This window comes from Micropterus dolomieu, linkage group LG14 (assembly GCF_021292245.1).
Source record: "Micropterus dolomieu isolate WLL.071019.BEF.003 ecotype Adirondacks linkage group LG14, ASM2129224v1, whole genome shotgun sequence".
NCBI classification, from domain to species: domain Eukaryota; kingdom Metazoa; phylum Chordata; class Actinopteri; order Centrarchiformes; family Centrarchidae; genus Micropterus; species Micropterus dolomieu.
In genome coordinates this window covers 19150299-19173938 of record NC_060163.1, presented here as the reverse complement: position 1 = coordinate 19173938, position 23640 = coordinate 19150299, and the positions used below count along the sequence as shown (strand labels likewise).

Genomic DNA, 23640 nt, shown 5'->3' with positions numbered 1-23640 from the left:
CAAAATATTTTGGCATTTTATATTGTCAAATCTATTACCAATTTTCTTTGCTAATAAAAAAATATAAAAATGACAGTATTCTGAGCCTTTTGGAGAGTTTAGTGAGTGAAAACCTTCTCTACACTTGCTAAGGACAGGAGTTAGACCAAAAAGAAGGAAAGAAACAAAAAGTGAGTGTGGCTGCATTGCAGGCCTGCAGAGCATCACAACAAAAAACCAAGTGTCTGCTGCAGTCTGTGGGCTTCACTGAAATATTAAATATGATGACATCATTTGATTTTATGTCACTTTAACTGGTGCAATTACTTTCTATCCCCTGAAACTGGACAAAAATGGTATAAAAAAAAGGGAAACACAATTCCTCAGTGGTTGGTGTGAATACCCGTATATTAAAGCAGAGCCAACACAATGACAAAAAAGGTGTCACTTTCTGACTGAACTTTAGAAAACGCACCCTATCTAGCCCCCTTGCTAGAAATACATAGAAATACAGACTTTTACAGGTAAAACTGCACAATTTCAGTGCTCTGTCAAAATTATTGTGCTTTATAGTGACAGCGCTTTTTCTGTGAAATGTCATTAACAACAGAATACTGAGAAGATTAAAAAAGTTGTAATTTTATCTTTACAATGATGAATTATGTAATTTGTGTTTATGCAATATATAGGCACTACTTTCTAATAAGTTAAGTTGTCCTTTGTCTATATTCTTGTGATTTGCACTTAATGCACTGTGCTAACACACACACACTCCTGCACGCACAGTTCACATGCCCATTCCTCCCCCCACACTGCAGTAAACTGATATTTAATCATGAGAGGGATGAGATTAGGGCCATATTAACGGGTGTTTGCGTGTTTCGGTGGGGTTTGGCAATGCTGTCAGTCTGGCTCCAGTTTGGACACAAAGTCTGTGTGTGGAGATGCTTACACTGCACTGCTACTGCTGCATCTCCTCTCTCTCTTTACACACACACAAACTCTCTTCCCTCCTCCCAAGACGTCCAGCTGGCAGAAACATACCTACTGTACACACACACACACACACACACACACACACACACACACAAAGGGCTCTTAACTACTAGCTTGAAAGAGAGAGAGGGAAGAAGAGAGAGGGGTTGGGGTAAACTGAAGAGGGAGGGGGATGATGGAGCAGAAGCTTAGGGTGGGTTGAAGAGAGAAGAGGGATAGATGAGAAGAAGAAAAGTCGCTGTAGGAGGAGAGGAGAAGAAAGAGGGATGAGGAGTATACTGTATGGAAAAACTGAGGAGAACACTAAAGGGGATACTGCCAGGAGAAAGAGAGGAATTAAAGAGTCAAATAAGGTAGGGGCAAAAAAACAACAACGATTGAATGTGGTGAGAGGAAGAGAGAAAGAGGGAAGGATGGTGCAAAGAAGGGAGAGATAGATGAAAGTGAAGGACATTAAGTTTATTTGAAGAAAATGCCTCAACAAAGGCGTGCATAGCTGCTTCAATTGGGAGAGAAGTGGGCCACTTCAAGGACACACACTCACACAAACACACACAGAGGAGAGGATGCTGAACAGGCGAGTGAGGATAAAACTGAGGGAATTTTAAGCAGTGAGATGCTTGTTTGCTGTTTCACAATGTATTTCTGTGTGTGTGTGTGTGTGTGTGTGTGTGTGTGTGTATTCATGTGTACACATATGCTGATATTATCTTAATAGATTTAAATGAGCGAGCGTGCGTGGGTCGGCAGTTAGCTCTCGGCAGGTTTGAGGTGAAGTACAAGGGGTCAAAGTTCAGCTTCTATTATAAAATTAGTCAGACAAAATATATTTTTCATTTTTTGTTTTTTGTTATTGCCCAATTTGTTCACTTGGTCTATAAAATGGAAGAATATAAATAAGCAAAATGTCACATTCTCCCAGAGTGCAAGGAGGTGTCTTATTTGCTTGATTTTGTCTGTCCAACAGTCCGAAACCCAAAGATATTGATACAAAACAAAAAACCCACCAAATTCTCATAGTTGAGAAGCTGGATACATCCAATACTTTGCATTTTTACTTTAAGAAATTACTTTTTGATGATTATCAATGACTGCTGTGAATAATCAGCAGTTTTTAAGAAGGGTCAGTAATGTTTTCCCCTCAATAGACTTATCAATAATAAGTGAAATACTCTGCTGCTTCCTGGCCCCTATGGGCCCCTTAGTCAAGGAAGTTAACCTCCCGCTGCTGCAGTGGAGCTGCAGGGTGGCAGGTAGTTGTTTCATGTGGATGTGTGGAATTTAATGAGAGCGGAGGAAGGTGCTGTGAAGTAAAGTGTATGTACATGCTCAGCAACTTTTCGTAAAAAATAAAATAGCTAAAGAAGTCATAGAGTACACTGGCTTTGATGAAGCAGAAACACATGGGTTCATTTATCCAGCAGTGTATCTGTGAGTGTGTGCGCATGTGTGTATGTGTGTGTGTGTGTGTGTGTGTGTGTGTGTGTGTGTGATGATGGAAAAAAGACTTGAAAATGCTGCAAGAATACCTGATTCATTTTTGCACTTCAGAACATAAAAGTTTCCTAGAGTGTTGTCAAAAGCTGATCTTAATTCAACGTTGAATAGAATCCAGGCAGAGTTTACCATCACAACGTAATTAGGAAAAAACGTTCAGTAATATTTCAATGTAATTTCTAGGAGACATGGTAATGCAGCTTAATAAAGGTCAAGAAAACACTGACTGACATTTTTTAGCCAAATACCTTATACTTAAGTACTTTTGCTGATGCATTACTGTTTCTGTGAGAGACACTTAGACGATACAGGACCTTGTACTGCATAGATTGTTTTACACATTCATTAGGCACAATGGGCGTCAGAATGAATCCGAGCAGTAGTGCAGGGTTTAGCAAGAAGTAAACAACAGTTGTAACGTTTCTGGTAGGTGATGTTTGGACAAGACCCAACACTGCATGTCTGATTATAGGGAAAGGGGCATGTACATATACTCAGCGGTTGATGAAGATATGGGAGCAGGTGCAAAGGCCAGCGTGGAGGTCAGATGATGATGTGGTTGGGGGGGTGGGGGGGGGGGGGGGGGGGGGGGGGGGGCATGTTGACATCTAACAGTAGGAAAAGCACAAGTGTGAATAATAAAATTAATGATGGCTGATTTCCATTTAGCTGCTTCAGTTTCAGGCTCCTGGTATAGTTCATGCGGGTTCATTGTCACACTGTCGTAGCTTAGAGGTACACTCGAATATGACAGAGCCATTGTTAATGATAACATTTGGATGTAACGTTAATGCCTGTGCTTTTCCTACTGTGACAAGTCAGAATGTCTGCTGTGAAAAACCTAGCTGGCAGACAGATAGTCAAAAGTGCAGAAAAATTAAGAACTGACTGTTGCCATGACAGCGGTATCATATGATACACAAAATGAACAGGAAAAGGAGATGCCATTGCCTCGTGCAGTAACAAGAGACTAGAACAGGAAGAGCTGGGGTCGTGGAGGGAAGAAATCAACCAACACAGCCAGGAACAGCAGTGTGAGGCAGGCAGAGCAGATTGAATGAGTATGAGAATGAGAATTTGTCAGATTAGATAGAGATTCATCCATTCATTCATTTCATTTTATATATCCTGATTATATTAATTGAATATAATTAGTGGTTTGTTTGAATGTGATTGGTGATTTTAAGGGCCATCTGATGATCAACTGATGTACACAACCTCTGTAATCTGCCAGAAATTGCTCTTCTCTGTGACAACATTAATAATCTGTATGTTGTGGTTGTATATGTGCACAGATACCAATAATAAATAATACCCAATAAAAGGTATAAGGCTATGTAATAAAGGGTTTATAGGTCATACCTAATGGCTTTATTTATGTGTAACAACTTATTTATTTATGCTTACAGTTCAGTATTAAGATGCTATTTAAAATAAATGTTAATCTAGCTCTTTATAGACCCCTACAATAGACAGTTTAACCATTTTCTTCACAGACCTGCAGAGTATCTGGGGAAAATTCCATTTATTACCAAATTATTGACATTTAAAACTTCTGACCTTTACAAAAAAGAAGCCACTAGTTACAGCAAGCCCTTTCTAAGGTGTGCATTATTGACCAAAGAATGTAAACAAATTACAAATCAGTCACACAACGAACAAAACTGAATCTGCATGTTAGGTAAGCTCTACTTGTTCAAGATCTTTTTTGCCCATCATTTGACACACACAAGACAATTAAATCACACAAAGCAGTCACCACACACATACACACGCTAATAACAGTATGAACAAATGCTGTAATGAATGAAAGCCTGCAGGGGTTTTGCTGCTTCAACCTTACTTAGTCTGGTGTGACCAGTAGCTTATGATTGCTAATGTTAGCAAACTTTAGAAATTGCTGTCAGTTCTCAGACTCTTCTCTTCTTGTGCTACTCTTACGCTACGTTTTACCATTTGCCATTAGATTACTTTCAAAATAGATATTTTTCCCTCAGAGGAACAAGTGTATCTAACTTCTTTCCCAGCTAAGTAGTCAGAGTTAGCATAATCTATCCTATGATCTGGTGTCATGGTGATTCTTTGAACTCATCAAGGGTGTTAAGGAGGTTTAATCCTGAACATTTTAGACCTGGTGGATTTGGAGTCACCCACGTTTACTGTGGAAACAGTAATAAAGCAACCTGATCAGCTACTTTACAGATCACAATTAGTGCTTACTGGGGTAACAAACACATTGCATTTCCTGTGGCTGGTTCACAATAAAAGCCACCCCACATTTCACTATTTACTCTGTTTGCTTTAGCAGTAACTTCATACAGCTCTGATACAGTTTAAAGACAGTGAACAGTGAACAGTTAAACATGATGAAACTGGTTGGATTACATGCATGTATTGTTCCTGTGGATCCCTCATGTGTACATATGGCAATGTCAACCACATCCAAGACCACCACAGCCAATCAAATACTGGCATTTCTGCATCCAGTGTCATTGGTCAGATTTGTCTGTAACTCAAATTACAATGACAACGAGGCAGAAGATGATGACTTCCTAAAAACATGAGCTGATGAGATCGATTTCTATTATCACTTTATATGTTTGTTAGTTAGTTATACTATAGTTTCCAAGACGCTCCTGCAGATAGATAGATAGATAGATAGATAGATAGATAGATAGATGGGCATGGAGAGAGTGTGCCCTCCTTGCAACTGCTGCAGTGCTGTGAAGGGAGCCGATTCATCACGACCAAATAAACTATAGGAAGAGGAGGGGAAACAAAGAAGGGGAAAAAGGTAGAACGCATACACTAGCGTCAGCATGCAGTATCTCATCCTTCGCCCCCTCTTTTCTCCGCCTATCACTTTCTACTTCTACTAACACACACAAACACACACTGTGCAGAATTGTATTGCTAAGGTTGCCATAAATATTGGTTTTGTGTGTGTGTGCTACTGTCTAGTGTGCATGTAGATCTACAACTGTATGTGCATACTGTAAGTGTGTGTGTGGTCCTGTGCGGGAGTGGTGCAGATCTCAGTCGAAGCCTTAGGGACAGTGTTGTGTCAATATTATCTTTCAGCATGCTGAATGAATTTATTAAGAGCTCATTCCTCTAATTATGCACTAGAGAGAGAGAGGAGGACATGAAGAGGTCTACCTCATGCAGACGACTTCTCTGCTAGTTTTCACATGTTCTTCCTTGTTTCTTTGGACTTTGTGCTGGCTGTTTTCTGTCTGTCTGCCCCACTGAGTCTTTGTCTGCCCCACTGAGTCTCTCCGTCTGACTCTTTTGTTGCTGAATATATACAGAGTAGAAACCACCCTCAGTTAGAGCTGGAAAAAACAATTAGCTACAAATGGCTGAAAGCCACACAGAGCTGTAGACTGGGTTGCTGATTCTCTGCAACCATCCCACTTTACAGGAAGTAATTTGATTCAATGTTAGTATAAAAAATATTGCTTGATTTTTTAAAAAAGCCACAGGATACTTGATTGATAATCAGGTTTTTCACCATAAATCTGTACGTGGGAGTTGTCCAAAGCATCCAAAGTTAAACAAAACCTCAGATTAAAGTCATCAACAAACCATTTTACTATAGTCCGGACACCAGGATTGCAGCATTATTTCTGTTATATGCTAATTAAATGAATCAAGACCAATCAAGGAGACTAATCTATAAAGCGACAAATTAGTTGTGGCTGAGGTTACCATGGCAGTACCTGAACCTTGGTTCACAGTGTAATAGAGGGATCCCTCCCTACAGCCGTAAACCGTTTGTTTGAGCCAGTTGAGCTTTTAACCCCCTGAGCTGAAAAATATTACAGAGCAGCTTCACCACGTTCAACCCAACATGTGACTAAGTGGAAAGAATGCTTTGGCTCGCACTGTGATCACAGTTACGTGCTGCTGGGCGTAGATGTAATTCATTCTGCTCGTTTGCTGTTGTGAGAAAGATCAACCTGCTGGGCAGAAAAGTAGTTTGACAATAACATCTGACATCTGACATACATTATCCAGATAATGTATTCATTAACTTTTATAATCCACGGCACCCTGTAAAAATAACTTTTCCCTTTAAATCTTACTTGCTCAGTCAGTCGCTACTTCTGACTGCTGTGCTCCCAGAAAGCATGTTGTATTACTATGTCAACTGGCAACCTCAAGCTGTCATGTCACCAATCTTAATAACGGAATATCTGCAAAAAAATGGTGGTAAAATATCATATAACATCTTATTTTAAGTAAGTAAATATTTACCTTTTTTAATTGTACGAAACATTATCAAACAGTTGAATGAATGGATAGAAATGAACAAATCTTGTCCTCTTGGCCTGTCCTTAAAACACCCCGAGGCTACCGAGGTGTCCGCTTGGGAACCACTGATCCAGATACAGATCACATTTTTAATGAGTGAATATGACTTTTGAATTAGTTTACCAGTGGACTAAAATAAACTGTGCATTCCTTTGCCTACTTATTGCTAAAGCAAGAGCCTGTGAAAGCATCATCCTCAAACCCAGTTCAAATGGTTTTAGTTAGATTCAGGTATGTCCCTGTCCTCTGTGAGACACAGTATGACAACTCAACCATATGACAGAAGAAACACAGTAAGCTGCACATTAAAAATATTAACAAACTGCTGTCACTCAGGGAAAGCACAAGAGAGGGGAAAGAAGAGAGGACAAACAACACAAGAAAAGCAGTAGTGAAGCAAAAGGGCAAAAGGCCTCGTTTCCAGTGGGACCTGGGACAAAACATAATGTATATAGTTTACTAAAATATACTGTATATCCCATAAAAACAGTTGGTCCAGTTGCTTTATTATATTCTGTTTGTGTAAAGATATGTGTTTTGTCTCTCAGGTTCTGTGGCATCTCGACATCTTCCGCAGAAGCTTTCGACAGCTGACCACACACAAATGCATGGAGGACTCGTGTATCTTCTGCGCTTTAAAGGTAAAAACACTCTTCCCTAATGGCTTGTGGAGGCCTCACTATAAACCTAAAGCTTTTCTCAGATTTGCTGCTGAGAAGGTTTGAGTTTCTGAAGGTGGTGCTGTTTCTAAGTCTCTTCAGCTGTCGTGGTTATCACTGACTACCAATTTCCTCCTCAGGTTTTTCCTGTTAATTCCTACTGTTTAATACACAAACACTGGTGTCAGAAATGTAAACCAGAGGGTGGTCCTGGAGTACATTTACTAAAGTGGTATATTTATATGAGGTACTAGTACTACTTATGTGTATCCCTTCCTCCACCACATTTCAGAAGGAGATATTTTACTTTTTAACCCACTGCATGTAACTGACAGCGAGACTTTACAAACAAAACCTTACATAAACTCATATCGCTGATGTGTTCTGTCTTTTCCCCTTCTTTTCTCTTTATCTTTTTTGTCCTGGATATACCCGACGGTAGGCGAGACCTGTCTCCCAATAAACACAGCGGGGGAGATTCTTGCAGCAGTTATGCAACCACACTGCAAAACCTTTGATCATTTATACACTTCCAACTGTAAACATAAAGTTTAGCTGGTGTATAATGATACCTGTGTATCATTTTGTTGCTGATCTCCGACTGACCACACGCCATTGATCACATTATTTTATTCTTACTTTTTTACCATTTCCTTGGATTGTTACCTTATTTCTTCATTCTTTAACATAACACCTTCTCTTTCCTCACTATTTTCTGTCCTTCCTTTCCTTCCTGTCCTTGTTTCTTTCTTTTTGTCCTTCTTTCCCATCATTATTTCCTTTCTTTTCCTTTATCAAATGATCTGAATCAAGAAAAGGTGGTTTCACTAGACACTAAACTCGGCTCTTCATAATGATAAGTAATAGTATAAGTAGATTCTGAATACTCAATATATTGCTTGGTTACGTTTAAACATTTGAATGCAGGACTTTTACTTGTAATATGTTATTTTTTCTCTGTGTTGTTGCTTCTTCTTTTCTTCTTCTTACACCATTGTGTAAAATGCATCACGCACTATGCCCCAGACACTTATTTCCAGTAAAGTGCTGCCTCGCATTAAGTGTTTAGAAACAGCACGTGTATTTTTTATAATGTAGCTTCAGGTTGAATCACTGTTGTGTTCCAGCGGCAGCTCATAAAAAGTAACCAAACAGAAGATGAAGATCAGTAACATCATGAAACCCTCATAATGAACGAGCCTTATGCAGCTCTGTTCCAGCCATTTGTTGCATCAATGATGACAAATATGCGTCTGAGCGAAGGGAAGTGTTGTGTGTAATGTGCTGTGGTGTAGTAGTGGTCGTGTGTGTGTGTGTGTAGCAGTGTCGATGTGTGTGTTCTACACGCTGCTCTGTCTCCAGCGCTTCTCTGTAATTAATTGGCTGACTGAAAGCGCTGAGCCAGCAGAGCCCACGCTGGGATGTTACACACACACACACACACCTACGCATGCACACAAATCTTACTTGCATGCTGCACACGTTAGGCTGCTACACACATGTACCGTAAGGTGCTCACAAATCTTTCTTTCCATGCTGAGATGCTACACATACACAGGCTTGTGGGGTGTTGTGAGTCAGCTGTGGGTGTAAGAATCAAAGGTATTGTCACCGTGTTAAGTGTTCACATTTTCCTGTCAGTTTTCATTAACCGTCCTGTCACCGTCGCTCCTTTGTCAGAAAAGAACAGATGTAACGTTGTTCGTACAGTCTGTTTGTAGCTGTGGTCCCCACGGCAAAGCAGATAAAAGACTTAATAACTGGGCGAGACGCGCGACAAATGAACTTTAATGGCGTGTTAAATTTTCATCCATTTTAGAGAAGCAAAAAGAGATAAATGAGGATTATGGGTTATTTTATTTTGGAGGGATTTGTGTGAGAGTTTTGGTTTATCTGCAGCAGATAAAGACGCCCGCCCTTGTAGTAAACATAAGTTCAGAGGCTGCCTGTGGCTATCCCTCCAGAAATCACTGCAACACTTTATCTCTCTCAACAGCAAAGCACTCACAAACACACACACACTGACACACACACACATACCTGAACACACACACACACACACACTACAGGGAATGGGAAGAGAGAAGAAGAAGAAGGAACGAAGAGAAAGTGGGAGAGAAGAAAAGAGAAAGATGAATGAATGTGGGAGTTGGTGTAGATTCACACTTAGACCAGTGCATGCACAGAACACACATTTATACACACACACCTCCCTCTCTTACTCACTCTGCCTCATCCCTCCCTATTCTCCTCCCCGCTCCCTCCCTCCTCCTCTCCTCCCTCCCTCTCTCTGTAGGGTATATTCCCCCTCCATTCTCCTTGGCGCATTGCTGCAGTCAGCACAGCCACCATAACACACACAAACTCGCACAGACACACACACACACCCTATTGCTCACACGGTCCCTTTTTCCTCTCTTTCTCTGTTTTCTCTTCTCTCTCTCTCTCTCTCTCTCTCTCTCACACACACACACACACACACACACACACACACACACACACACACTGCTCCCTGTCAGTACGACTGCATTACCTTTCTCATTGCCAACCCTCAGCCTGCACACACTCACAGACTGAAGCCTATTGTTTTATAACATTTTCACTGCATGATCACAGCCATCTTGGTAAACTGCTTCCAAAATGTAAAATATGGGATCTGAAATTTTGAAATAACCAACGACATAAAAAAGGGTGAAATAAAACTAAGTGACTATTTCCACGAAACAACACCAGGAATCGTTTACTTGTCTGAATTTCCCACAGATTAAGACTTGATATTAATTTTGTGATGTTTACCTGGCTGGAAATTCTGATATCACTCATTGACTTATTGAAAATTCATTTCCCCAATTTCTTTGCTTCGAAATGGCAGTTTAGTTTTTGCAAACTTACAGTCATTAATATATATTGCTATTCATATTTCAATATTTATGATTCTGGGTGGTACTCCACCCTGAACTGTTAAAGTATCAATCACTCGCTTCCTTGAAAGGGCTGTTAAAAGTTTCTAGTTTTGTCCTTTATAAAGAATAGCTGCTATGGTCGGCTTGAGTTCACATTGGCTACAACTGATTCCAAAGTTGAAAGTTTTTGGTGGTAGAAAAAGTATTAAACATCTATAAACATTTCTCACATCATCCCTGCAGCATTACCTGCTTCTCCACTGTCCTCCCAAATGTTCATATTTTCACTTAAACATGTCTAAATACAATGTTTCCTTTTATTGCTTGTTCGGCTTCCATTGGCTGCTTGTAACAGAGTCGTGAGCAGCAAACATAAATGTCTCTCTGCGTCAGCTACAACTGATATCACTTCTCATTACATTCCTGTGGTAACACACTCTATACAAAGCCAACTGTAGAGGATCACTGAAATAGATTTACCATAACACTTTGATGAATCAAAAGCTTTGCAACTCTGTGAGAGAACCTCCGTTTTTTAATTTTTTGAGTATGCTGTAGGAGGTTTATTTATGATTACATTTGCTTTCATGAATTCAGTAACTTCAGATATTAGATCTACCATAAAACTTTAATTAATAGCGAAGTCCCAAACAGCCGCTGGTCCCATTTACTGGCCTGCAAAGGTTTTTACAAATATAAATGTTTAAACGTTTGTCATTAGGGACATGCTACACATTGTTATATCAGTTACATTCTCAACAATTCAATCAAAGTTTATTTTATGGAAACGAGACCTGAAGTCTTAATTCATTCAGATTTGCTGGCATGGTAAACAACAGATGAAAAAAAACTTTGAAGACTTTCAAGTCCGAATGTGTGTGTCCATTACTTGATTATTTATATTCCTTTAGTCTGTAAGGGTCCACCGATCAAAACGGCTTTTCATAAAAATTAATCAAAGTTGTGAATCCTGTCATGTCAGTCCATTGCTCTCTGTCTTCTAACTTATGCCACACTTCTCTCTGCATCCTGCACCATGTTGTTGGTTATGTTTGTTTTCGTTACCTTGCTACCTACAAAATAAAAGTGCTTAAGCCGTCTGTCGGAGCTAGATCAAATGTAGGATTTTCAATTGATATGTTATTTGAAATAATATAATAATATAATAATATTCATACTGGTTGAAATAAACAGTTTCATAGTAGCCTATTTCATATCTTTGCTGAGCAAGAGTTAAAGGAATTAAAGGCCTGTCCCATATGGACACCTGACCCAAATATAGGCAAGGTTTCAGGGATTTTAGCAAATAAAAGCCCGGGCTATTAATCAGAGTTTTACGGTATTGATCGATATTTGATTAGAAAATATACAAAATAGTCATTTTGTTCATATCAAAGATGTATTTACATTCCTGCTGAGGCTTTGTGCTTGATTTTACACAACTAAAATGGGACCAGTGTGGATACAAACAGACGCATGTGTGCCGATGAACTGTGAATATCTTTCTGTCACTTAATACAGTGCCTCTCAGCCTTTAGGACACAGAGCACCTGCTGGTTTTCAGTACAGCCATCTAATGAGTGAATGACCGCTGGGACAGAAACCAAGCAGAGGACCAACTACTGCTTTGACATGTCAATCTGAATTTTGTTTATCTCTGTTGTGGGATGTTTTAGTGTTGGTCAAAAATAGTCGCTCAGTTTTACTTTTTCCAGCTGAGAATTCTTACCAACAAAAAATTAGGTCGTTTTTATCCGTCGGCAATCTCTAGAGAGTTATCCATGCTTTTATCTCTCCCTCTTTAGACGTTTGCAGCTCTCTACAGTCTAGGCTCAATCAGATGTTACTCTCACAGCCTCTGCTTGAACTGAATGCTACTTTTTCTACTCATGTTTAGACTTATAAAATGCATTTAAAGTACAGATTCATCTGGATCAATCCACATGAGCCACAGAGTCATTTTTAAGAGTACTACTACTAAAACTATTGTTACTACTGCTAAAACTATTGTTACTACTGCTAAAACTGCTACTACCACTACTATTTACAACACCAAGACAACACAATACTCTAAATGTTTACAATATCTTACTCTGCATCTGGATCCAGATCAAAGTACACATATTGAAAGTCCTGAATATTATACATGATGACTTGTGCAGAATTTCAATTCCACTGGAATCAGTCATTTTGCTGGGAGTAGATATGTGCACCTTTCAACCAAATTTGGTACTAATACAGTCAAGGCATTTAAGTCTAATCCAAGAATGTGGTAAGCATACAGGAAATATCAAAGTGGAATATCAATAAACAAATCAGAACCATTTTTTCAGGTTATCCAAATATTGTCAGGAATGTCAGGAAATTGTTTCAGGTGGTCACAAGCCAACAAAGGTTGGTCACCAGTAGTTTTGGAGATATGAGCTGAAATGTAAAATGCATCATAGATAAGCACAAGGTGAATCTATTCACTTCAACAACCACTTAGTTATTCCTTGGCCGAACTTTTCACCAAATGTCATATACGTGTGTTTATGAAGTTTTTGAGATATCCTGTTTACTAATAGGAGAAACAAATAGGACTAAAATCATAACCTCCTTAACAGGGGTGATAATGATAACACATACACTGCTACACAAATGAAGCAGCAATTTGAGGGCAAAACAGAAAACACACATAAATACACAAATTGCTGTGTTGCTCTGGCAGTCGCTGGGACCTGCATGGGTGTAAACAGCTCTGTCCTCACCGAACTGGCTGATCCTCCTCTTCAGGCTCTGAACGCTGCCCTCAAAACACACTTCAGTGGCCTAGCTTTCTCTCCTAGCCCCCTGCAACAGTTTGATTTGGTTTCTATTTTACTGCTACAAAGCACTCTGAGAGCTGTTTTTGTCAGAGAAAAGTGCACTACAAATGGCATTTATTATTGATATGGTCTGATATTGAGGCCGGCTGCGCCGTGAGGCTCGGCTGTGGCGTTTGTTTTCGTCCATTCTGGGTTTGTTGTCTAGCACTTTGGTTCCTGACATCTAGTTCCACTGGGTCTTTTTTATGGGTCAGTTGACAGAACATGGGACTGATTTACAGGACAACTGTGTTTAGAGAGTTCTGTTGAAATAAATACACAAACACATAAATATATACAAGTTTGCGTGGACACACATACTGTAAGTTTCCACTCCAACAATGCAGGAGTCTTTCAGGAAAAGCATTTATGGCACAGTGTATATTTTTAGCAGTGAAATAAAGAATTAATGGATTTCTATATGTGTGCATGTGTGTGTGTTTTTGCAGAGTATCTTTGCTCAGTTCCAGTTCAGCAGTGAGCGTGTGCTGCCATCGGATGCACTGCGGAGTGCTCTGGCTAAGACTTTCCAAGACGAACAACGGTTTCAGCTGGGTATTATGGACGACGCTGCTGAATGCTTTGTGAGTCTGAGGCACAACATGGCCATGCACACACACACAGAAAGAGGGGAGAGGGGTTGCCTTAAGGCTTAGCTGAGTAAGCGTCTGAGGAACTCCAATCTTCACTGCAGTCAGAAATCATCAGGGGACAGGGGGATAGTCAATAGGCTACAGCTGCCTCAAAGAAATAGTTTTTTTTGTAATGTTCATCTTTTGTTTTGACTTTTCACTTTTTGATTGTCTGTTTGTGAGGCCACAATTTGTGTTTTTTGGTTTGTTACACTGTATTATGTTGAGCAAGTAGTGTAGTTGAGGTGTGAGGTATTTCTTGTTATTTTGTCCACCCACTCTTTCTTTCTTTAATCTGACTGCGAGCGCAGGCTTAATATAACCACAGGATTACGATGTCTTGTGCATCAGACAATCTCGACGTATCTAAGCACACCGCATAGTTTGTTGTTTAAGATGATTTAGATAAAGTTACATTTTATCAAAGCTGTGAATTATACCACATTGTAAAATACTAAGTTTGTGTGGACAGAACTGGTGTATGTGGTTATTTTGTAGCAGATATTTTTACAATTACAATGTATCAAATAATGTGATAGCTTGTCGTGGTGAATTTACAAAGAATAATCACACAAATGATCAGTTCTTGGCTTTACTAAGCTGTATAGAGAGCTTCAGATCATAGTTTAGCTGTTCGGCTGCAACTTTACTGTTGTAGTTCATTCTCACTGCTTTCATAGTGCTGCTTTCATAGAAATAGCTGTAAAAACCCACTGTACACTACCTTCTTAGCACCAAAAAGTATGCAGATACAGTTAGCATCTAGCTGGTGAACGTAGTGGAGCATTTAGCAGCTAAAGAGCCAGATATTTACCTCAGGAGTTGGTAGAGACCAAAAACAGAGCTAGAAGAGAGTGAATATTGGATTTGTTGCAAGAAACACAACTCCAAATGAACGATAATTTTGCTCCATAACTGCTGGATATACTGATAAGCAAATGTTTGCTAACAAGTTCCCCATATAAACTTCATAGGTGCGTTTGAGATGACTGCGAACTTTCACTGAGTTAATGGTCAAATGTGAGCATGCTTTATTTTAAGTCCAGCATGCAGTCAAATGCCCCTCATAAGGTTCCAGTGTGGTGTTAACAACTTGTTTCCGCTGTACCCAAGTGGCCAAAAAAATCTGTTATTGCAAGTTTAAAGTGAGTTAATTAGTTGATCAAATAAAAATAAATCAGCAACTATTTTGATAACCAATCAATCGTTTAAGTCATTTTCAAGCAAAAACACCAAACATTTGATGGTTCCAGCTTCTGAAATGTGGAAAAAATTTGCTACTTTTCACTGTCTTCCAATTAGGGCTGGACAATAACAATAATTATTGCGATATAACTTTTTTCAATAACAATATAACAAATGTCCAATAAATATTCAATAAATGTTTGAAACTTGAATCATACACAAATAAGGACTTGATTTTTTTTATTAAGATGTTTATTTTGTTGAAAAAAGCTTTTACTGAATTTTACATATTTTGCATATTTGTTGACAAAGATTTTGTCATAATTGTTTTGAATGTTCTACCTCAGATTTGTGAAGTAATCCACTGTTTGGCATCAAGTGTTGACCATAAAGTTTAAACAACAATTAACCATCAGGTTTCTTCACCTTTCACTCAGGAGCAAAAATCAGCCTTTAAACTCGAAAGAAGTAACGATTTGATACTTATTGTGATAATTATTGATATCGAAAGGTATGAAAGTTTTTATTGTGATAACATTTTTGGCCATATCGTCCAGCCCTACTTCCAATATGTTTTGTCAGACAAAACGAGACGTTTGTTGTTATTGCTATCTGTATATTGTGATTTTCACTCGTCATGTGTTTTGCAGACCAGACAAATCATCAACAAAATCAGCTGATTAATTGACAACGAAAATAATTGTTTGTTGCAACCCTAGATTTAATCTCAAGATTAAAGATTTCCTTCCTGCTCTTTTATCATATAATATTTGGAATTTACTTCTTCAGAAGCAAAGATCTTCACATTATTCACATTGAGCAGTGAGAGTGTTACGTGTCTCATTTTGGATCAAAACGATTATTTATAGAGGGGGAAAATTAGCCTTTCCTGTTGCTTTCTCTCCGCCACTTTCAGTTTCTTTCTCTGCCTCTTGCTTTCTGCCTTAAAGACCTCCACAGTCTGTGTGTGTGTGTGTGTTTTATGTGTGTGCATGAGAGACGCTGTCTGATCGATTGGTAGTAAATATGTTCAGTCAGGGAATCCGTCGACTTCTTATGAAATATAGATGCTGCTCCCACGATCAGATTAACAAGAGCACCGTCAGAGAGGAATGATCAAACACACACACACACACACACGGTACATATGTATACAATAATACCAAGCACATATGTCAACTTAGCACACACACATTCACACTATACATACACACATTTAGTGATGTCCATTTTGCCTTATGTGTTTCTCAGGAGAATCTCTTGATGCGTATCCACTTCCACATCAGCGCAGAGAGTAGAGAGGACATTTGCACAGCCAAACACTGTATACCACACCAGAAGTTTGCCATGACTCTGTTTGAACAGGTAAGAGATAGTTTAGTCTGTCACTTTAAAGCGCTGCCACATGTTTCACTTTTGGGGCTTTAATTAAATAAAAATAACCGTCCACACAAACATTTTTGAGAACACGATGTCCTGCAATGAATCTAATGATGTATTTGTGTTTGAAGTGTGTGTGTAACAGCTGTGGAGCCACATCAGACCCCTTGCCCTTCATTCAGATGGTTCATTATATCTCCACTACATCTCTGTGGTAAGACCAGACACAACACCACACACACACACACACATATACACACACCCGCGCACGCACGCACGCACGCACACACACACACACACACACACACACACCTACACCTACACACACACACACACGCACACACTCACACAGCACACACACTGCAGTAAATCTGGCAGCAAGCTGAGGCTGGGTGGCAGTAAAGGAAGGTACAGCGTGTTCTCTTCTTCTCTTCATGGGTCCCTGCTGAACACTGAATTGTGAGCACACACATGCACACACACATTATGCACACACACAAGTGTATGTTCATGCACATGCAAGAGCAGGTGAGCTTGTGCATAATGCCTCTCCCATGTTCAGGTAGACATTAGCGTCCACTTACTCACACAGGTAAATCCACACACTGGAGTGGCATGTGTGCATCCTCAGAGCTGTTACATAAAACTTGCACACTCTCAGAGTCAATCAAATAAGCAACAGGGGAAGTAATCAATCAGCTGTTTGATTCAGTAGATCCAGGGGTTGACACAAATCTATAAGTAGAACAGTGGGTCGGAAAGACTGCGAACGAGAGGGAAACAAGAGGATACATCACTCCATATCCTTTTTGGAATTGGATCATGGTAGAGGAAATAAAGGGATGTATGGGGGGCAAAAGTACAAATAAACACACTGTGTTGTGGTAGTTGTGGGGAACAGCGGTGGCACTGCTCTGTGTTTGCGCCTGTTAGCAATGCCAAGCTATTTTTACCCTTAGCAGAGCCTGTTGTTTACAGTCGAGATAGCCAAAAATGCAAAAGTCAACATGAGTAAGATAATCAGAGGGCAACAAAAAGACAAAACAAACGTCTGGTTCAAGCACAATTCAAACACTGGTACAAGTGTGTTCTGGGCTCTTGTTGTTTTTTCTGCTTTCGTAGCCTCGTATCTTAAGAAGAGACGCTGAGGGAGGGGTTGAAATCGAGTCAGAGAGAGTAGAGGAGAGAAGAGGTTGAGTTCATTTCAGGCTAATGGAAGGGGTGGGGGGGGGTTAGAGGATGAGAGATTTGGATGGTTTTGAAAAATCTTTATTCTTAAAAGAATACTTCATCAGAAAAAACAATGCTGATTCATTGCACGCATAATCCCATACATGGTACCGAGCTGCAGAAGGGCTCCAGCAAGCTCTTTTGGTATTTACAGATAAAAGTAATGTATATTTGAGTTTGTCCTTCAGAGGACATTGTACTTTTAAGGGATAAATGCAGCTCAGTATAAAAGTATCATTGCTTTAAGCCTTGCTGAAGATGTCAGCAGTAGCAATACAGTTTTGTTTCACAAATAAAGCTTTTTTCCTCAAATGATGCTAGTTGTAGATGAACTTCTCCTTTAATAACAGTAACAATAATAATGTTTCTGTTATTGCTCCCTGAAGGGAAATTGTCTTTTAGCTCGACCACTTTAGGAAGGTCAAAGATCATAATCTGCCAGACAGGATTTAGAAACTTGCTCAGAGGGAATCTTTTTCGCAGCCTTAATGACTGTATAGTCTAGATTTGTTCTTACTTTTCCTCCTTTTCTTTTCCTTTGTATAATTTTCTTTATTAAAGCAGTTTAGTAAAAGCCTGTGGGAATGACTCAGAGTCAGTACAGATGTGTGTGTGTTTGGTTTCTTAAGCAATATGCAAGGCCAGACAAACTGGATGTATTTAGATACTAATGCAATACTGCACGGCACAATGCAAAAGACAAACTTAACATGTTTAAAGATTTGAAACAATGTCTCCGGTGGCCACAAGTCACATTTGGACTCAACAATAGATGTTGTCTTTTATTCACAAAAGCTCATTCTGGAAAGCATACACATTCAGTGAGTGTGTAATTGTATTGTTGTTTTTGTTGTGTGTGTTTGTCCAATGCTGCAGTAACCAGGCAGTGAGGATGCTGGAGTGCAGAGAGAAACCCACACCGGATATGTTTGGAGAACTGCTCCGCAATGCCAGCAACATGGGAGACCTGCGCAACTGCCCTGTGAGTATACACAGACACAAACACACACACACACACACACACACACACACACACAAGAATGTACACAACATAAACTGTGCTTTAAAAATTTTGTCCCCTTCCATGTTCATCATCTTTCAGTGTAATCCAATATGACGTGGGTTTTGTTTTTCAAGAAAACAAAAAATATCAAAAGACAGATGGGGAAAAGAATACAATAAAACAAAAAGCTGCGTGACAATCTAATTTTAAAGTTATGATTTGCAGAGCCACTTTAATAATTTCATCATCTCTTGTTTGTCCCCCCCCTTCTTTCTTGGTTACATAATCAGCAGGTCATTGTCATTTTCTTCCTATTTTTCTCTTCACTTTCTAATACCGGTAGCGTTTTCTGAGTTGTCGTCATCAACCTCCTTCACAGTAATACCAGAATGATCATCTTGCAGCAGGAAACATTTGCTTTGTGCAGGTTAAGAAATACTTTTTTAACCACTATGCTCTTCAAAAAATGTGGGTGTTCTTGGGTAGAAATTGGTTTTTAAAAAAACTAAATAATCTAAAATATTATATAGATTTTTAAAAAAATATATTATATGCTGCATTGAAGAGAGATTGCCGTCAGAGAAAGAAAGATGACAGTAGACCGTAAGAGAGAGGTGCAGGTAGTGAAAGAGGTGGACAGAGGAACGTGTATGATGCCTTTGTTCTGCAGGTTTGTGTGTTTTGCTGCCACATGGGAAAGAGCTGCTGCTGAATAGATCAAACTTGGCCCCTCTCAGCCATGCCCTCTCTGCCAAAGCATTCACACAAAGAGCCTCCTCAGCCGCCCCTCTCTTTACACAGCAGCACAACCTGCAACCACACTAATACACACCATTAGCTTATTCACAGCCCAAACTCTGACGTTGTGTGCGCAGTCCTGTGGGGAGTCACACAACCTGCCTGTTTATCTTCCATCACTTGCAGCGCTGATCTTTTGTTAATACCACCTTGGGCTTTGCTCAAACAAAGTGATGGTATTTGGACGGCAGTGAGGCTGCTGGAAGATACTGTAGGTGTCAGATTGAAGATAGGAGAGTGTGAGGATGTTTGCTTGGTGCCAAAGAGTTGACAGAGGAAATGTGACATTCTGGATGAACAATTTTTGGTTGTTTGAAATTCAGCTATAAGCTAAAGTAATTTGAATTTATTGATGCTTTGGTGGAAAACACTTTTAGATCTTTTACTGTAGCAATATCAAAATGTAAAATTCAATTTAAACATTTTACTTGAAGGCCATTAAAACCTAACAGCCCAAACAGCTTCTTACTATAAGTGAGAAGATCCTACATGAACAAACAATAATTTGAATTATATTTTTTTCACATGAAAGATTTTTGTATTTTTGTCTTTTTCAGTGTTCTTTCTGCTGGTTCGAAGTGAACAGCGGCTGAATCAAGCAGGATTTGAAGTATTTTAATATTGTAGTCTTTTGAAGCAGAGCTGACTTGAACTGCTTTAAATACTGCTGTGTAGTTTAATCTGCAACAATGCGTCATATTTGATAAGCTGACGATAAAATCTGCAAAGTAACTAGTAATGCTATTTTTTTAAGTATAGTAAATGTACTCATTAACCTTCCATCTCTGTTTGGTGGGTTTACTGTTCACCAACCCTACATGAACAGCCTGAAATCTCAGCTGTCACTACATTGATAAAAGCGGGATTGTCTCTTTATTTCGGTGGTGTATGAGTTGTGAGGAAGCACAAGCACAAATATTTTCCTGAAGTTGATTCATTTTGCTCTGAAGAATGCAACAATCAGCATTCTGCAAACCTACAGTATCCTTTGACCAGCAGCACTATTATATAACCCACTCTGTCTTGGAAAGGTCTGCATAGCCACCGCAAAAAGAAATCTTTGCATATAAAATTCAGAGATGAGACTGCACCGATCGATGTTGTGTTATGAAGCAGAGCAAATTTGTACGATCACTTGACGAATGATGTTGTCACCGGCTGTTCTCAGCACTGAGACAGCGCTGAGAACTATCTGAGGCTGTGTGTCCCGTCGATGTGTCCTAAGCTAAGAGGTAGCCTGTGTCTCAGTGCTGTGCTGTTTGGCTGCTACTCCCTGGCTTGTGTTTGTGTCCCTTTCTGAGAATTGAGAAGCAGACCCTGGCAAAATACCTTCCTGCCATCTCTGGTGCCAGCGCAAGACAGCCCGCCGCCTACAAAGGGAGAGTTCTGTGTGTGTTTGTGCATATGTGTGTGTGCGAGTGTTGTGTTTGGCAAAGTGTCTGGTTGCCAGGGTGTTCTCAGGCTGTTTCCGAGCCCGCTCTGCCAGCACTGCGTGCATGCTCGTGTGTGTGCATGTGTGTACACTTGTGTGTGTGTGCACCAGCTCTGCGGTGGGTCATGACTCAAAGGAAGGATTCAGAACACACGGTTCTGAACTCAACAGAAGGCCCAAGGGACAATTACAACTCAGCACAGCGCTTCTTCCTCTGTCATTCTCTCTTACAATCCTTTCATCATTTGTTTTTGTCCTGCTTTTTATCTCTGCCTCTTATTCTCCTACTGTTCAGTTTATCCCTCTGTGCGCATGTGTTCATCACTGCCAAATAAAGGGATGGTTTTAGCAGTGTACATCGCTGTCACACTGCCTCATAACACAGGATCAGTAAACCTGTTTGATCACACACTCCCTTTTTTCTTTACCTCCTCTCTCTCCCTCCGTCACAGAGTAACTGTGGGGAGGTATTGCGTATCCGCCGGGTGCTGATGAACTCACCGGAGATCGTGTCCATCGGGCTGGTGTGGGATTCAGACCACTCTGACCTGGCGGAGGACGTCATACACAGCCTGGGGACCTGCCTGCGTCTGGGAGATGTAAGGGGATCACACCCACATTACAGACAGACATTATATGGTTATTAACATGTGTTATGTTTGCCAATCTGAATGGCCAAGCATGTATGCCACAACGCAGACATAAATAAAGACACAATGTATTTGTAACTGCAAGATAAACATCAATAGATAATAAATTTGAGGCTTACAACAGAAAATGTTCCAGTCAAACAGTTCAAAAACACTGTGATTTTTTGTGAGTGTTTGCAGTGTCATGTGGTCCACCACTTTTGTCCAGACTGATATATTTTGACAAATATTGTATGAATTGCCATGAAAGTTGGTACAAACACGCATGGTCTCCAGAGGATGAATCATACTGGCTTTGGTGATCCCCTGACTTTTAATCTAACGCCACCACCAGGCCACATTTTCAGTGTTTCTCAAATAAGAATGGTTTATGACTACATTTCATTAGATATTTTTATTAGAAAATGTTCACATGCTAACAAGCTAATCTGCCTGCAAAACATCTGCATGTTAGTAATATCATAGTGAGCATGTTAGCATGCTGGCTTTAGTGTTTAGCTCAAATCACCACTTTTCCTAAGTATAGGCCCACAGAGTGGCTAGCTTGACTTTAGACTCTTGCGCATAGGCCAAACCGCCTACCTGAGCAGCACATGTGCATCGTGGAACCTCTTGCTTTTCATTTCAGCTGCACGACATCATCTCTAGACATTCGGCTTGTTCACTATTTTTTCAATGTCTCTATCTGTGAGTATGTCACAGACATAAAAGAAAAAACGTTTAAAAAAATGTCTAACGCAACCCTTCCTGTATCTCCTCCATGTCCTCCATGTCAGAGGTACAAATACCCAGAGGCATGTTCAAACACACACTGATGCTACAACAGTCAGACATGAACACATGCAAGGACACAAAGACACATGTTTAAAGACACACACACACACACACACACACACACACACACACACATATGCACACATACGCATGCACTAAATGACAAACACAAATACAGAATACAAATGTGCTGTATACATGCTGGAACGGCAAGTAAACTCAACCAATCCTGTTCCAGCACACTCTGAAATAAAACACAGACAACACAATTGACCTGACTTCATTACTCACATATAGAGCTCGGGATGCCCTTCCTGCTGCTGCAGCAGCTTTCACACCTCACGCACACACATGTATTCGGCCCCTGATACTCCGTGCCATGACTGAGTAATGATGATACATTTTAATGCCACTGTAACATCTCCAGCCACATTCTGAAGTGATATCTATGAATAATGGATCAGTGAAAATGTGTTACAGTGAGTCAAATTCTTTCCTCTATCTTCTATCTTCTGTCTCCGCCTGCTGCTGCCTCTCGTGTTTTCATCCCGCTGAGATGAAGCCAGTTGTTAGATGCAAATCTATAACATTTCCCGCTTTTGTTTAGTCGTTCAGATCAGTAAAAAGTGAATACACCTGCCTCCTGTATGACTCCTCCTCTTCCACCGCATTCACTTTCTCTTTTTGTCTGTGTTCTGCATCTGCTTTCTCTCTGTTGTGCTTCCCTGTCAGTTTTTAGTAGATATCAATGATCGATTAAGGATAAATTGCATTTAACAGGCAAAAATGCTCAAAATCTCCAGTGTATCAAATATAAGGATTCGGGGTTTTTTGTATCATTGTAAATTGATTATCTTTGAGTTTTGGGCTGCTGGGCTGCAGTAATTTGAGGACATCACTTTGGGCTATGGAAACCCGTGACAGGGTATTTTCTGGTATTTTGTAGACTAATTGTTAACTGACAAAAAAAATGAAAGTAATGCAGGCCTAGAGAATTCATCATTTTATTGTATTAAACAATACATTATGTCTTATTGCAGCAGGTAATGATATGGCATGGATAGGATTATATAGAAGGTTATGTTAACATTTTTTAAACAACAACCTCAGTACTTTTGTCACATTGATATCTATAAGAAGAATGTATGCAGATAAAATGTGCAAATATCAGCAGTGTCATACGCAGTAGTTGACCTTACTGAGACATCCATGTGAAATCAGTGCATCATTTCTGCAAGAAAATCTGCAGCACATATGAAGCACTGTGCAGTACGTGCAGCACACAAAGAGCGGAAATTGAGGAGTTTAAGAAAAGGCAATATGTGAAGGATTACTGCATACAGCATACTGTATATACCA

General features: G+C 39.8%; 1 protein-coding gene and 1 long non-coding RNA gene across 2 annotated transcripts in view; both read left to right on the top strand.

Moving 5' to 3' along the window:
- LOC123983523 (inactive ubiquitin carboxyl-terminal hydrolase 54-like) overlaps positions 1–23640 on the top strand; it is a 52090-nt gene that overhangs the window by 11462 nt on the left and 16988 nt on the right. The window contains exons 3-8 of the mRNA XM_046069780.1: positions 7338–7430; positions 13647–13781; positions 16266–16379; positions 16526–16608; positions 18501–18606; positions 21310–21456. Coding sequence (XP_045925736.1) covers positions 7338–7430; positions 13647–13781; positions 16266–16379; positions 16526–16608; positions 18501–18606; positions 21310–21456 — 678 coding nt within the window. The remainder of the gene's footprint in view (positions 1–7337; positions 7431–13646; positions 13782–16265; positions 16380–16525; positions 16609–18500; positions 18607–21309; positions 21457–23640) is intronic.
- On the top strand, positions 3424–3822 carry LOC123982606. Its single transcript, XR_006828015.1, has 2 exons — positions 3424–3533; positions 3660–3822. It is a non-coding gene; the product is annotated as an uncharacterized LOC123982606 (long non-coding RNA).